This window comes from Oenanthe melanoleuca, chromosome 4 (assembly GCF_029582105.1).
Source record: "Oenanthe melanoleuca isolate GR-GAL-2019-014 chromosome 4, OMel1.0, whole genome shotgun sequence".
In the NCBI taxonomy this organism is placed as follows: domain Eukaryota; kingdom Metazoa; phylum Chordata; class Aves; order Passeriformes; family Muscicapidae; genus Oenanthe; species Oenanthe melanoleuca.
In genome coordinates, this window is record NC_079337.1 from 33,624,702 (window position 1) to 33,641,035 (window position 16,334).

Below are 16,334 nucleotides of genomic sequence, written 5' to 3' on the forward strand. Positions count from 1 at the left end.
ACTATTAGTCCTACTATTAACAAGCAGGATCAGAGTTAATAATGGCCAACAAGTGTTGCTGGGCAGAAAATGTATTCTCTGGCTGTGGGGTAATATGGTATGGAGACACTTGAGGTGCAACATACTCGCGTATCTCTCTATTCCTCATGATCAGATTTCAGAGAAAAAATTGGCAACTGGCATATAATAAAGCCAGAATATTTTCCAAGAGTCACAACAATCATTCTTGAGTAGCTTACCCCAGCAAAACAGGGCAGAATAACCAATCAGCTTATAGTGAACATGAAATGCCTTCCCCTTTGTTTTCATAGGACAAATTAATGTTTTGACTCTAGGTAGTGTTGCATAACATGAAACATATTAGTTTTAACCAATATACCAGCACAATCCAAAAACAAATTGTAACTTAATTTTTGGCATTTTTATTTTCAGTTTCCCCAGTAACTATTAGTGAGTACATGGAAGTGTTTTTTAATCAGTCCTGATTCACATACCCAGCCATCAAGATTGAGATTAGTGCGTTATAGCTGCTCTGGGAACCTTAATTCACTTGCATTAACTTTAGGAGGATTAAGTCACAAACAATAGTATTTTAATGCCGTTTTTTTGTATTTTCTTGGCAAATACTCTTGTCAACTTAAAGTTTCCCATGTGAGCTGTCAAGAGGTCACTGAAATTCTCCTGGGCAAAGGAGGGAGTGTGTTGAAACTATGGCCTCCATGCTGTTTCCTTCAGTATTTTTCTTCATGTCATTAATGCTGTACTCGGCACTTTCCCCCCAGCTTCCATTGGAAGAGAGAGTGAGCAACTGTTAGTGAGAAATGGAGGCAAGAAACATAGAAGAGGCTTCCCTGCTGTTTTATTTGGCTACTTCTAGGCCTCAGTAACAGTAAACTTAGCCACAGAATATTAGTGTAGAATATATTGTCTAGTATGCACAAAAACTCCCAGATGCTTTCAGTGTATTTTTTTCCCCAGTTCATTCTATTATTCTACATAGTCTTCTCGCCAACAATCACAAAACCTTCTGACCTCTCTGTTATCCTATGGCAAGAAAATACAGTTCCCTAAGGCTACAAAAGCATCAAGATTTCCAGAAATGAGGTACCTGCAATTTCCATGACCATCAGCGTAGCTGTGAGCAGCATGTTTTTCAGACACCACTAGGAGAGAAATGCAGAATGGAGGGACAGGGGACACCCCACATCTACAGACTTGCCAGTCTTCTGAATTTCAGCTGAAAATACCTGAGGTGAAGCACCATAGATAGCTAGTCACTGTAGGAAGTGATCTGACCTGTGTTATGCTATGGATTAGTGTGATCCTCTAACAAGCCCCCACGGTTTATTGTATGATAAGCCAGGAAATTACACAATTAGAAAATTATTTCAGTTATATATATCTCACCTTTTTAACTGCTGTAAGGCAGAATAAAACATCTGTGGGGATTTTGCCAGCAAGTGAAAACAAAAATAGTGCTAAGTAAATACTTTACAACTTGATTAATGCAAGATAAACACTATAGGCTACACAGCTTTTGCTCCTCAGCAGACCTATTTCTCATTGTATGCTCATAGATAAATTTCTCTTACTAACACTGCACAAGCAGTCTGGCACCATCCTTGACAGATGAGCTTTAGGAACTGTTACAAAGTGGTTTAAGTTATAGCTCCATCTGTTACATCCCGTCCTTCTGATGGAGGTTGTGTTCACTGTGGCAGAACAAGCAGAATGGAAGACGTGTTCATATCCTCACCAACTGCAGCTCAAAGTCTGGTGCCTTGGCTCACACCCATTTTCTCAGCAGTTTAATCAATGACGCTCTGCTTCGTGCCCAAGCATGAGGGTGGGCGAACATTTCCTTCTGCTGGTCCTGATAATCATCAGCAGAGGGAAAGAACAGACTATAGTGAACAGGAGAAGCCTAACAAATCACAATGGGATCTGACTCAAGCTTTCTATAATTTTACTGGGAGGAAGACCTTAGGACAGTGCTCATCCATGCTCCACTAGTTATGTACAGCTAGACACTGGGAGTTACTAAAGTATCACTGCATTGTTAAGGGTGTGGGCCAGGACTGAACCTTCCCTTCCCACCTGACAATGTTTGACCTCATGGTCTGTGGAGTCAGAATTTGCTGAAGTTTCTGGACAAAGAGGATTGTCCAATGTAGAGAAAGCAATAGTGGTAGTCTGAGGAAAGGTGACAAGCAGTATTAAGTGACTACAGTGAGTTAAGTTCTTCAGGGCACTCTGATCATTAACTGATGTACTAAAGGCCATAGTGGAACTGGAACTGGATATAGAGGTTAGTGCAATCAGGCTTTTCCACAGCTGGAAAAAAACCTGCTATATTACTAAGCTAAAAATCACATCAGGGATATTTTAGTGCCATTGAAATAATTCTCATATGTAAAAATAAATTCAGTCTACTAAGTAAGGCTTAAAACTACTGAGTAAAATAAAAAAGTATACTCATATTTCTTATAATTTAAAGATATAAAAGTATATCCAATATTATGTCCAAATATACTCTATTGAGAAGCTCAGCTGTCATAGAATTCATCTTTTAGGTTCCTGGAACAATGTTTAAAGAAGAGCATTAAAATACTCCAAATGGCTATGTAAGATATCAAAATTAATGTCAGTGGGAAAGGATCAATTAATTGTGCTATAATTATGGCAAATTAGTTGCATTTTATTTCTATCTTTCAGACATCTTTATTAAGAATTGTTATAGATTCCCAGAATAAATGAAGTTAGAAAAGAGCTTGAGATCCTTGAATCCAACCTTTGAGTATCGCCATGTCAGCTAGGCCATGGCACTAAGTGCTATGTCCAGTCTTTTCTTAAGCATATGAAGGAAGAAACAGAATTTAGAGGAAATATAACAGCTACAGCAGTCTATAAAAAGCAGTTTTAAGCAGGACTCAAGGTGGTAGAGCTCCACAATAGATAGAGTTATGGCTCATCATCAAAGGCACCTCAGGTTTTCTGTTCTTTCTGTATCCATATCAAACCAAGTACTTCAGAAAAAGGCTACATACCTTAGTTTTGCAAAACTTCTCTGACAGCATTCAGAATAGTTGTAGCAGCAATAAAACAAACAACAGTAAGGACATTTGATTGCTGATGGGGAAGCCAATAGGAGGAAAGTATGGCACCCCTGAAGTATTGCTCGAGATTTAAAACTTTGTAAGAGACAGAACCACAGTCTTCTAGCCTTAAATTTGAACTTAGGGAAGTTTTATTCTATATCAAGGACACAGCCAAAATGTATACTTCATCCCTTCCCCTAGGGGAGAGATTACTGTCAGGACCATGTGCAGAATACAGCAAAATTTAGGATATGACAAAGACCTGATTGGTTCTCTTCTACTCAGAGCATGTCTGTATCAGCTCAAGCCACAGTCCTATTTAAATATGAACTGTATTTTTTCCTGGCTGACTACAGTCCCTAAGGGAACATCCATCAGCCAAGCAGAAGTGAATCATGCAACGCCCCAGCCTCACACTTGATACAGTCAACCTCAGGGATGACTTGTGAAAGAACTGTCACAGTCATTCTGAAACTAAGCAAACGCTACCTCTCTGGAGTTTTTCCACTCTGCAACTTGCCCATGGCTTTGGCTTGTGTTGTGCAGCTCATGTGAAAAAAACTCTCCAAGTCTTTGGCTCTGTGAGGTCTCTAAACTGTATTGTTAAAAAGAGAGTGAATGGAATTGGCTAAATCCCATCTTGGTTTAAAAATGTCTTGGAAATAAAATCTGGAAGAGTGCACCAGACCAGAGATGCTCAAGGCAAGCAATTTAGGAGCAGCAGCTCATATATATATATATGCACACACATACACACACACACGTATATGTATATATACATGTCTCACAAGTTACTGCAAATTAATATGTCTTTGTGGAAGCAGCTCAATTAAGACTTTAGTTAATAAGGAAGTGTTTTTAAGATTCTTGCACAAGCCAACCATTCTAAATGCTACAATTTGAACTGATGAACTCATCAGCTCAGCTTGAAAACATATCAACTTGGAAATGCGTCTGAAGTGCGAATTGCATTAACACACAAATTTAATTTAAAGAAAGCTCTTTATGGGTCTTAAAACTACTACTTAAACTATACAAATTGCTCCATTTAAACTGCTAAGATAAAAATGGCAAAAAAAGGGTTTAGGAATAATAAACATTGATTTCTATTTCACGCTGAATTGGAGTCTACGTGCTTCATGAATAAACAAATGGTAAAATAAGACTTAAGAAAGCACAGAATTATTTGAAAAGAAAATAATTGAAAAGGACTGAAAACTTAATTTTCTGTATTTGTCTTTGGTTTATCACAGCTAATAAAATTATGTAGAGTGTAGCTTTATTTGAGCTTTGATGTGGTGCTTTTAGTGGAGACAGAAATCAAATCAGTAATTTAGTCAGGGGTATGCTTCTACCCCAGCCTCTGGCAAAGGGGAAAATTACACAGAGCCTAACCGTATATTTCAACTCTGCTAAAAGTGTTGTACTTTATTTCAATTTGCATCTAGTTCTTTGGGGAAACTGGTCACACCATGCCATAAAGCTACTAGAGAGCACCCAAAGCAGGGCTACAAAGATGGTGAAGGACCATGAAGGGAAGTGTTATGAGGTCACTTGGTCTGCTCAGCCTGGAGGAGACTAAGGGGAGACCTCATTGCAGTTACAACTTCCTCAGGAGGGGAAGAGGAGGGGCAGGCACTGATCTCTTCCCTGTGGTGACCAGCGACCCGAAGGAATGGCCTGAAGTATTGTCAGGGGGGTTTATGTTGGATATTAGGAAAAGGTACTTCCCCCAGAGGGCGGCTGGGCACTGGAACAGACTCTCAGGGAAGTAGTTACAGGGTGAACCCAGAGTTCAAGGAGTGTTTGGACAATGCTCTCAGGCACATGGTGTGGTTGGCTGGGCTCTATGATCCTTGTAGGTCCCTTCCAACTCTGGATATTCTATGAGTCGATGATCCTCCTAACCTCTAGCAAAAAGAATGTAAAGATCTGTAAATAGACAAAGAATTGTATTTATGGGCATTTTCAGCAAACGGCCCTGTATGAGGAAATAATCAGATCGCATGGCGTTAGGAATTGCTGTTGCGGCTCAGCCTGGCCGCGCTCCCCCCGCAGGACCCCAGCCCACCTTTCCAGCCGCGGGGAAGCGGCGGGCGCCGCGCTGCCACCTGGCGGCACAACACCCGCAGCCCTGCTCCCCAACCAACTCGGGCAAAGTCTAAAGCTCTGCAACAACGAGCTGAGAGGAGAATGGGCTTCTGAGTAAACACACAGCATTTGCGCTCAAGTGAGAGCGAGAGGGACAGAGAAGCAGTAAAAGCTGAAGTAAGAATTACTAATAAATAATGCAAATTTCTCAAGAGCACAAAGAGCCTTGTTAGGAACGTGGTAGACTGGAACTTGGTTTAAAGCCATTCACTTACCAGACCACAGAAAAACCTGTGCTCTGCTTTGGTTCACGTTGCCCAACCAGAAAACACTTTTTCTGAAGTTTCTTCTAGTAGTAACTTCAAATATGCACTCATCAGAGTTCAGCAAATTCAAGAGCTTCAGGCTCTGTTCCTCAAAGGTTTTAGGCATCAGTGCTCTGGGTAGAGTACTGTACCTGTTCAGCTCAAACCAGCTCACTGCTGGGGTTCGTAGCCTTTCTGCTGATGTTTTTTTGCTTTTTTGGTTGTTTTGGGTTTTTTAAAACATTCCTCAACTGAACTTAGAGTTGGCTTCAAGGGTCAAGAAGCAAATCTGAGGACAGAGACATCAGTGTTACATAGTTCACAGAATATGTTTTGTGTGAAAAATATAATCCTATTTCTCAATTTGCTACTAGAACTTCAACAGAAAATTCTTCAAGGTGAATGTAATATGCACACAAGCCAAATGCTCAACTAATTTCAATAAATTGCCTACAGACCAATGAATTATCTTGCAGCCACACTGTCCTTGATGTCATTATAGAATATGTTAAATATGGATTTAACATTTCAGATGAAAGTATTTCTCTTGCAGACAAATTTATTTACTGTGTTGGTTTTAAGTTAGTTTTTGAGGGATTTCAAGGATATTCAGTCTTGGGTGGCAGGTTTGAAGATTATTCTTGAAAAGCTGTTCACACTCTACATGTATTTTTCAAATTATTAATTGGCAAAAAGCTCTGTTTTGTAAATCTTGCAGTCTGCAGATTATGCCCACTTTTCTCACCAGAAGCAAGTACACTGCATAAAAAGTGAAGACTATCACTAATGATACGACTTCAATTTAAAAGAAGTGAACACGCCCCAATCCTTATCTTCAGTACGACTATCACCTTAAGGGGATCCAAAACCATAGAGGACAGAATGTACCAATTATATATGTTCTTGTTTCCATACAGTTATTCTATATTATTTTTAATCTAAAGGTTTTGAGTCCTCCCTTCCTCCAAAAGGCGGGCAAGGTATGATTTGGAATATTGAACTTTAGGGTGTATTTGCTAAATGTCATGAGTGATATAGCTCATAAAGATCATCTCTCTGAATAGATTATGCAGCAGTGAAAAGTGGAATGGAAGAGAAGCCTGGTAAAAAGTTTACTGTGGGAAGTTAAGAAAAAGGAAATAAAGAAGGAAAGGGAACAAGAGAAGCAGCATAGCCCAGAAGCAACACTGTTTCCAACAATTGATCATAGTTTCTCATCAGATGAAGTAAGAGGTGTTTATCAAAGAAATAAGGGTGTAAAGAATAATCTATTAAAGGCAATGAATTATTATTATTAATTTTATTCTCACTGCAGATTCCCATGATACTGCTGAACTAAAGTAAGTTTGGTATCTGTCTAAAAAAATTAACGCCTTTCAATGGGCAAAATTTTAATAATGACACCATAAAACAATTATACAAAAATCATGTACATATTTTGACAGTTTAAATAATAAATATATATATACATACTTGTTTTTTACTTTGTGGAAAAGCAACTTTTGACAGTTTTAGATTGTGATTGGTTGCAGCTGAAAAAAAAAAAAAAGAAACCAAACCTATTCTTCTCCAATAGGGCACTTGGAAGTTTGATAGTTCATCAAATTCATAACAAGAGACTGACTGTAATGGTAAACCAGTAAAGCTGGTGCAGAGACAATGACTGGAAAACAACAGAATCCCTACCGTCTGCTCTGTATAGTACTGCTTCAACATGAGGAACAAGAAAACGTGTGTCAGAAGAAACTTGGTTTTGCTTGTAGGGTGGTAGATATGAAGGTATGCAATACAGGAACCAGAAGATGTGAAGTATAACACAACACTCGTGGCTGCAATGTTTCACTTTGCCCTGTGGCAGCTGGAGCAATGACTAGAACACTCAGACTTGAAAGCCAAACTAAAAACCCCCTCCCCCTTTCAGTTCAACAGTGTAGTTCATCATGATTGACCAGATTACAAAATTCAAGAGAATTCATCTTGATTTTTGGGATTAGGGATAGGAAAGCGGAAGAAGAACAAGAAAAATTTTGGAAAAAAGAGTATTCTAGCTCCAAATGGATTTTACAGTCTCAACCCCCTAAAGACATTTCAATGATGACTTATGCATCTACCAGTTTACCCTGATTCAGAAAAAACATCAAGATATTTCAGATGTGGCAGAAGCCTTCAGCTTCAAAATACAATAAAAGTGAAATGCATGAACTGGATCACTAAATTAAGATACTATTGAAATATAACCATGAGGGTCAATAAAACAAAATAATTTCTTTGTGTAGATGTAAAGAAAAACTACTTGAAATATGTAAGTGAATAGCTAGATGTGAATATTTCCACAACATAGTAATACTTCCAACTGTTCAACCATACCAGCTATCTGTTCATATGGCAGAAATTCTGTTTTACTTATAGGTCTCAGTTTTGTATCAGAATATACACATGTATTTCTTTCTCTGTTTCTTTTGAAATTTGAGAGGTTAAAGGTTTGAGCATTTTTTGTTTGATTGTTGAGGTTTTTTTTTGGTGGGGGGTTGGGTTGATTTTTTTTGTAGTTGTTCATTGGTGTGGGCACCTAATATTTAAGAAACACATATGCAAATCCACACGAGAGAACTCTAAAGGTATCTCAGCTTAAAAGACATGTTTTTTTCTCTTTTTTTACAATCAACCTTTTTTTTTTTTCCTAAGTCTTGCCCCTTCTGCCCCATGTTACATTCTTCACTACAATTTGTTGTTCAGCTGTGCAGTCTTCAGACACTGATATGTAGTAAGCACTAAGGAATTTCCTGAGTCAGGTTTATTCATCATTACCTGTAAAAAGTAGAAGAGGGGGTGAGACAATGTGAAAAGGAGAGACACACACAGACACAATTCAAGCTAGGGTTACAAAACAATCTAGAAACAATTCAATGAGCAATAACACAAGAATTCACTAAATCTGTCACCAATGAGCTGACCATGACCAAAGCTACCTTAAAGCACTACACACAAATACTGAACATCGTGTCATCTTGGATTAGTGAATTTAAGACAGTTGCACCTCAAGTGGCCTGCTTCAGTTAGAATAATCCTCTTAAGAAAGAGCAACAGATTTTCTACCAACATTTCTTATTTGAAGAGTATAAGGCTTTTGAGACAGAAGCTCATGAAGATCCTTCTGTCTGTCAGTTGTCCTCTATTCACCCCTATTAGCATAGGACTTTTTAATTTAAGTGTCTGAAATGTATAGAAACACTTTTTCTTATCATTTTTGGACGCTACCACAGATTTGTAAAATACAGAATTAGAACTGAATCTAATAAAAATAGCCACTTGTTAATCAGCATTTTGCAAGATGAAAGTCAGCTCATTTTAACAGGATTCACTCAGACAACAGCTTATAATTTATATGCCAACATTTCAGCAAATTTTCATTAAAGCCTTTTAGTACTAGTTCTAAAATATCCTTAAAGCAGAGTAGCAACAAAAGAAAATGGTGACACTATAGTAACCATTTTCTTGTTATTCTATACTGCCAGTCTTTTGGACACTTGAAAAATGAACTAGTACAGTGTATCTTTCCAAATCTGTCATTAAATCAATAAAATGTGCCTGAAAAAATATTTTTCAGAGATTTCTATGTCATACTTCTCTAATGCAGCATGAAAACAACGTGGAACTGATTGTTCTTCTTACCTAGCAGTTCTATATCAGAAAACAAAATTGGGAAAAAGTAACTTGGATTAGAATTTTTTTTTTTAATTATGTTTTTATAGCTAGTTTTAAGACACCCCCCCCAGCCAAGTATTTACATATATAAATCATAGAAATCTGTATACTTTCTTGACTTTGCACTGCTAATGCAACACATTTGCAAAATAATTTCAAAGATGTAGAAAGTACATATTGGTTAACATGCTTTAGAATATTTTTTTGAAAACTGAAATACATTAAATGGTGATTATTACACACACTTCTAAAGCCAAAATATGATGCTTCTGATTTCTATAAAACTGATTTAAATTTTATGTTTCTTCTTTTTCTCCTCTCCAGTGAAGACTTTCACCATTAGAAATCTAAAAATACATAACTGCAGGTAAATTTTTGACATCAGAGAAACGAAAAAAAAACAAAACCATTTCCCCACTGATGGTGGTCTGTGTGGTTTTTCATAAGAGTGACTCTGAAAGATTGAGGAACATGCATCTGCCTTGTAACCTGTGTTAAGCTGGGCAGGGCTCCAAAGTAAAATAAATTATTTTCATGTATTACTGAGTCACCAGCTAAGATGGATGGTACGTACACATCAAGGTCTTCTGAAAAATGCTAATTATAGAATAAAGAGCTCCATGAAATTTTCAGAAAAGAAGTGATGGTGCAACCTAGAAAAAGTAACATTACAGAAAGCGTAATACCATTTTAGCTAAAATTTCATTAATTCTTAAGATTAAATTGATTTTGATTCTGAAAGTTTTGTGCTGGATTTCCTTTCCCCATCTGTGAAACTGTTTCATGAAAATTTAAAAATTATATTGTACCTATTTTAATAAAATTATTATTACAGTTGACTGTACATGCAAATTCTGTTAAATCAGAGCAGTCAGCAAAGTTTGCCACATTTTGTTGCAGGAATAAAAATATCCTTTTTGGAAAATTTTAATTAATTTAGCCAATCAATATAGCAAGGCACAGATATGTTCTATATTCTCTGATACTGTGATGTTTTAAAAGTATATTAGAACCTATATTGCACATGACCAAGAAAGAACATAAGACAAGCCATAATGCCAGAATACATCGAGATTACCTTCTTGGTAGGCTCCATCTGCCATTACCAGGTGAAGTATTTTGGCATACAGGTGTTTGTGTTCATTTCCAAGAACAGTCTGAACTATGGTTGAACAAATATCAATATTTTCATCTTCATCTTCAAGTATAGCCTAGGGGAAAGAACAAACCACGTTACCATTAAAAAGGGTATAAAATTAAATAGTTCAAATTTATTAAATGCAATTCCTGGTTAAACTCAAAATTTTTCTCTTTAATCCACTGGCTGGACATTTTTTCTGTTAATATTTTAGTGTGCCAAAACAGATTAAAAAAATTTATAAAAAAACTTTTACTCTAATCACACAAAACAATTAGCTAACTGGCACAGCAAACAGTCCTAGGTACTTGTTTCTTAAAATATTTCCACTTGAGCTTATTCCACAAACCTTTATTTTCTCATAAACTTCAATTAATTTATCAAAGCCTATTTCCTGCTCCAGGTTATATCTCAACTCTTCTAAATGGCTGAAGATACTATCACATTCTTCACATTCACTGGCAATCTCTCCATCACTATTATCTAGAAAGAAAGAAAACAATAGTAAAACCCCCTCAGTTTTCCTACATTCTTAATTCTGTTTCTAAATCTCTAAAACAAATATCCTTTAAAAGCAACCAAACAGGTAAGCTCAAGAGCACTGGATGATATTGGCAGATGTTCTGACAATGTGCAAGAAAATAAGAATAGTCCCTTTCTTGAAAAAAATCCTGAATCCCGAATGGGAAGCTATTCCCTCTAAATCCCCACTCTGCCAATTAGCCATGGGGGTATTCAGCCTGAAGGAAAATAAGGTATGGTCTTAAAGCAGAATTTTAGTTAGCAAAGTAGATCAAGTTCCATACTACCACTCTTGAGTTTCTGAGGATTCAGTGGCTGTCCCACACAAGGGAAGAAGTTCCTTAATGAAGCAGCTGTCTTCTAGCAAAAAATAGGGACATGTATGTTACCCATCCATTGCATTCTGCCCTGAGATACATCTTGTTCCACAGAGTAAGCCTTAAAAAACTCAGTACTAAATTTAGCTACAGAGTTCCTTGTTCTTTTATAAGTGCATCTCCTTTATGTAGCAAATTAGGCATGTCAAGTGGTGCAATAAGACAAAGAAGAGAAATCAAGATAATTTTGCTTATAGGCTACAGAAACCTTAAAAATAGATTTGTAATGGTAAAACTTTACATAAATCTTACAAAAATGATGTTTAAAAAAAACCAAGACAGAATCCCTATGTAAAATTCTATTGTAAAATGCAAGAAAAAATACTTTCTTAAATAAGCATTCCAATTTGGAGAGAACTTGTCTACCAGGGAAAATCTTCATACATTTCAGAGCATATAATATAAAATTTTAAATACTATTATCTGGTAAATAACAGACTTCATGAGTTAGTATTAGAACTCTACTATTTACAATTCTTATACATGACTAGTGTAAGGTATAGTCCTGACCAAATCATATCCTTCATCAAGTATCAATGGTCAAATCAATACAAAATGATCATTAAAAAAAAAGTTGTATAGTTGTATGTAAAATAAAAGTTGTATATGAAATAACCCATTAGGTTATTTCTAATCTTCTATTTAACATCTAGATCTTCGGCACATTTTGTCTCAAGTTCTATCTGTTAACCTTTTGAAGGCTGGCCTGCCTTTCTCCCTGCCCCAACAATGAAACTTGAAGTTCTTACAGAATATCTAGAAGGTAGGACATTGGTATTAAACACTGGCACTTGCCTCAACACCTGAATCACAGAGACAGATAGTATTGCATGTTATTAGTGTATAACATGAGCCCTGCCACAAAATTAAAGACATTATCAAAGTTTATTTTATCTCAAAATAATTATTGGAATGTATTATTATATGTTCAATCTGTTGAAAATTTTCTTCAATAAAAATTACACAAAAGATTTGTTTTAGATGAGTTACTGATTGCACTTAATTTTACAGCAAGAGTAAAATACTTCTATTTCCACCAGAATTTAAACTACAGAAATGAAACTTCAGGACACTGTGCACATCTAATGCAAAATGCTGAAAGCAGTAATTAATTTACCTGTCTCACTTTTAGTCTGACTGCATTAATACCTAATTTTGGCTAAGGACAAGGTGAATAATTTCATGTTCCTTCTGACTGCCTGTTAAATGACTTAACTGTAATTTAAGATGGATCACAGATACTCCAGTCATGTCAATTGCTATTTCTTTTTCACACTTCCAGCCATGAATTATTCAAGACATACAATGCATTCTGTCTTTGATCTTCCTTGAAGCCAAATTTTAGACAACTTAGAGAAAAAGGCACTTACCATCAATACCCAACACAAAGCCAAACTTTAATTTGCAGCATTGAATGTCGCTTAGATGGTGACCTTAACATTCAGAAAGTCTGAACATTATCTGCTTTTTTTAAACTTACGTATAAAAACTATTAATTAGAGCTTTACTTCATTATAAATTAACGAAGCTAAAACATTATTCCGTGTCTGAAATTTTAACGTGAATAAATAACTTATAAAACAGGTATAACAGAAATTATACCTGACTGCCATTCTTCATTAAGAGCACTTTCACTGCTGGGGTTATTTTCATCTCCTTCATCCAGCTCAGTACCATTTGTTATGCATTCCATGGCATTAGCCTTTAAAGTAGACTCCTCTTCTTCACTCAATTCCTCACTAGGCTGCTCCCTAAGCAACTGTTCCATTGAATCCCGGAGCTCCTGCAAATCTGTATCTGTCTCTCCAAACATACTAAAGGAATGTGATATAAAGTTTATATAATTAATACTTTGCAAGACAAACCCTGTAGAAAGAACTCATCTCTTTTGTTAAGCAGCAAATTGAAAAGCCAGTTTTGCTGGAGAGGAAAATAAAAAGTGACATCCTCCACCCCTCTCCCGCAGCTATTTGTGACCTCAGTCCAGCATGACTACAGCATTGCTACCATTGTATCATGCAACACACAGGGAATGAACAGATATCCCACAGTCTCATAAAAAGATAGTAAGTCCTCAATTCCACTTTATTAGTAAGGTAATTTCAAAATCCTTGTATTTGTGCACTATTATAGAACCCTGGCAAATATAACATTTTCAACCCGAATAAAAATGTGTCTTGAGCAAAAAAGAGATCTAGATCTAATCAAAATAGATACACCAGACTATCCAAGATGTGGGGAATAGTCAATTCCAGGGTCAGATTTTGAAGCCCCTGAAAGAATTTAGGGGACTTGAAGAACACTCTAATACGTCACTAGAGGAGCAAGATTTCCAGAAATGAGCAAATGAGCAAGATTTCCAGAACATAGAAAGAAAGGAAATATTCTAGAAACTTTAATTTCTAGAAGAGCAATAGTAATCAACTTTGAGTTGCTTGAGCAAAATGCAAGTTGCAGACACCAGACAGAATAGCACCTTGGATAGATTTTGGGAAGGAAATTCAGACAGCTATTGTATGCAGTATACCCCATTAGCTTCTCAATTCTCTGAAACAAGACTTTAAGTAAATGGTGATTCAATACAAAATTTTAATTTTTTAAATCCGGGTAAAAACTCCTTGGTGGTACAGAGTGTATAACAGCTAGCGTCTAACCAAAAACATTCTTGATCTGACTGTTAAAATACTTGATAAACTTGATACACTCACATATCCTCAGAGTCAGAGGGTCCTTCTTTGGCTTGCTCATCCTCCGTATCATCAGTTTCAAGATTATGTTGATGCTGCACATCTGCTACACTAGGAACATCAACTAAAGTTCTGTACAGTTTGCAAAGATCTGGGAGTGAACACGTTCTCAACATCTACAAAGGCAATAGAAAGCCTGCTTGGTAACAATACTAGAGACAGTTTGAGTTTACAGAATATTTTGAAATGAGAATTCACTGTTCTTCAGGTTTCCTGCTTCACAGCCAGAAGCTGTGCTAGTAGATTAAATCCTGCAGGGAAAAAAATCACTTGGTTGGCAGAAATGACAAGATTGCTGCCCTATTTAGTGATTGTTTATGATGACAAGGTAGTGATAATTCTATAAAACTGCAGAAAAGAGAGAAAGTAAATAGGGCAAGTTAGGAATGTCTTAATGAACTCCCTCAGTAACATCTCAGAGAAAGGGTGGAATTCCTCCACAAACACCTGGAACATAGAATGCTGAATGGTGGATGATTCATGATTCATTCAACATAGAATGCTGAATGGTGGAGACTTTCACTGCTGCATGTGATTTGCTGATACCATGAGCACAATGCAGTTGAACTACAGCACAAACACGGCTAGACAAATACAAACATCTGCTGAAAGAGTTGTGCTATCTGTTCTGGCTCGATCAACTTCAATAAGAAAGTAAGAATAATACTATTGAACAAAAAAAGTATTTATTTTTAGTTTTTTAAACTTGCCTTTGGGTCATTTGCATCAAAAAGTCCTGTAGAAAGTCCAATCAACAATGAACTTTTGCCTTTATTTCTTGCTGGTGATATGGAACGTGAACGAGGTACAAAAGACTCTTCCTGTGAGGACTGAGATGACAGAACTGGTGAGGCTGTTGGAACAGCTGTAGGCTGTATTATCCTCTGGAATAAGGGTTCAGCCGGCTGAGAGTCACTGGAACAAGCTTCTGATGTGGTAAAAGAAAGTCTGTTATAAATCTAACTATTAAACTAGATCTAACTAGTATCTTAACAAGATACTTAAGGAAAAGGTAACTACTGTGAATATACCTCATTTCTGTTACACAATTAGAGGGAAAAATAGATAGCACATTAAAAGTATTAAAATATTTTTTATTATTTTAGTAAATACAATTACAATGTGAAATTTTCCTGTTTTAAATCTTGGAGAATATACAACCCTCAGCTATAGCCTGCTCTGTACTCAGGCTTTCTGTTTTCCCAATATCCAGTCTATGTCTTATATTGTGTCATCCATTTTCACCTGTTGCTTATAACCTCATACTAGATTTCTCTGAAGTTATCTCAATATAATTCCCCCAAACACGGGGTAAAACCCATCCAGTTTGCTTAAGCCATCCTTTACTAGATGCAAGACTATCACAAATAATACTTGACAGTAATGACAATGTTTTTTTCTGAAGTTATTTCCCAGACCTCCAAGAACAAGCAATTCTTCTATGCAGTAAAGGATTGTCATTAGTAGCCAGTTTAAACATTGAGCTGCAGATCAGTATTAATTTGAGATGTGTATAAACAAAGCAACACTTCTATTACGTAAATAATCAGATCTCATAACATCCTAAAAAGTCATTTGAAAAAGCTGTAACATTCAGAAAGTTGATGTCCATCAGTATGGGCCACTGCCCTGTTCATCTATACACAGTGTAGCTTTCTTGTAACATGTTTTCCTCCAAAGTGGCAAATATAATACCCACAATTTGTGCTCCTAATCCATCAGAAATTTCCTTTTTAGAAGTAAGAACTGAAGAAGCAAATAAAAACGTGCTCTTTTGGGGTCAATGAAGCGAGAAGGGATGGCTGAAGCACCCCACACTGCCAAGCTATGGAATATGAGACTTGTACTGGCCTGCTGGAGTTTCCTTTTGTGGTTGCACCTTGTCGAGCGCTTCTTTCTCCAAAGCTGCCTCATTCATTCCGTCATGTTGTGTCCTATTATAACACATCACATCAACAGGAAATACCATGTAAAAAATGGCCATCGGTCTATTGAAGTCATCAAGTGCAGTAAAACTAACACAGCAGCAAGGAACGAAGCTTTAGCTAAGTGTAATTTTAATGGACACATCCAAATAAAAGTCAGTTAAAGCTCAATTGTTTGAACTGGAGAGAGAGAGGTCAGAAAAGAGTACTTACGTATCCTCTTTCTCTTTTACCCACACTTCATTAACAGTGCTAGGAAACTCCTTATTCTCCTTACTCTGGTGCATTTTATCTTCCATTTCTTCCAGCACCTCTTCTTCCAAATCATCAGGCTCTAAAATTAATAACAATTTACTTTATTAAAAATTAATTCCAACCAAGCAAAAAGATGGGGGAGTACACATTTTAAGATGACACTTAAATCCT

General features: G+C 36.5%; 1 protein-coding gene across 5 annotated transcripts in view; it reads right to left on the bottom strand.

Moving 5' to 3' along the window:
* Window positions 1–6,777: 6,777 nt before the first annotated feature.
* NEK1 (NIMA related kinase 1) overlaps window positions 6,778–16,334 on the bottom strand; it is a 43,362-nt gene continuing 33,805 nt past the window's right edge. For all 5 annotated transcript variants that reach the window (XM_056489472.1, XM_056489471.1, XM_056489475.1 and 2 more), the window contains 8 exons: window positions 16,122–16,242; window positions 15,835–15,917; window positions 14,694–14,911; window positions 13,945–14,099; window positions 12,839–13,050; window positions 10,687–10,820; window positions 10,278–10,410; window positions 6,778–8,302 (listed from right to left, as the gene is read on the bottom strand). In XM_056489472.1, coding sequence (XP_056345447.1) covers window positions 8,289–8,302; window positions 10,278–10,410; window positions 10,687–10,820; window positions 12,839–13,050; window positions 13,945–14,099; window positions 14,694–14,911; window positions 15,835–15,917; window positions 16,122–16,242 — 1,070 coding nt within the window. In that variant the 3' untranslated portion in view covers window positions 6,778–8,288. The remainder of the gene's footprint in view (window positions 8,303–10,277; window positions 10,411–10,686; window positions 10,821–12,838; window positions 13,051–13,944; window positions 14,100–14,693; window positions 14,912–15,834; window positions 15,918–16,121; window positions 16,243–16,334) is intronic.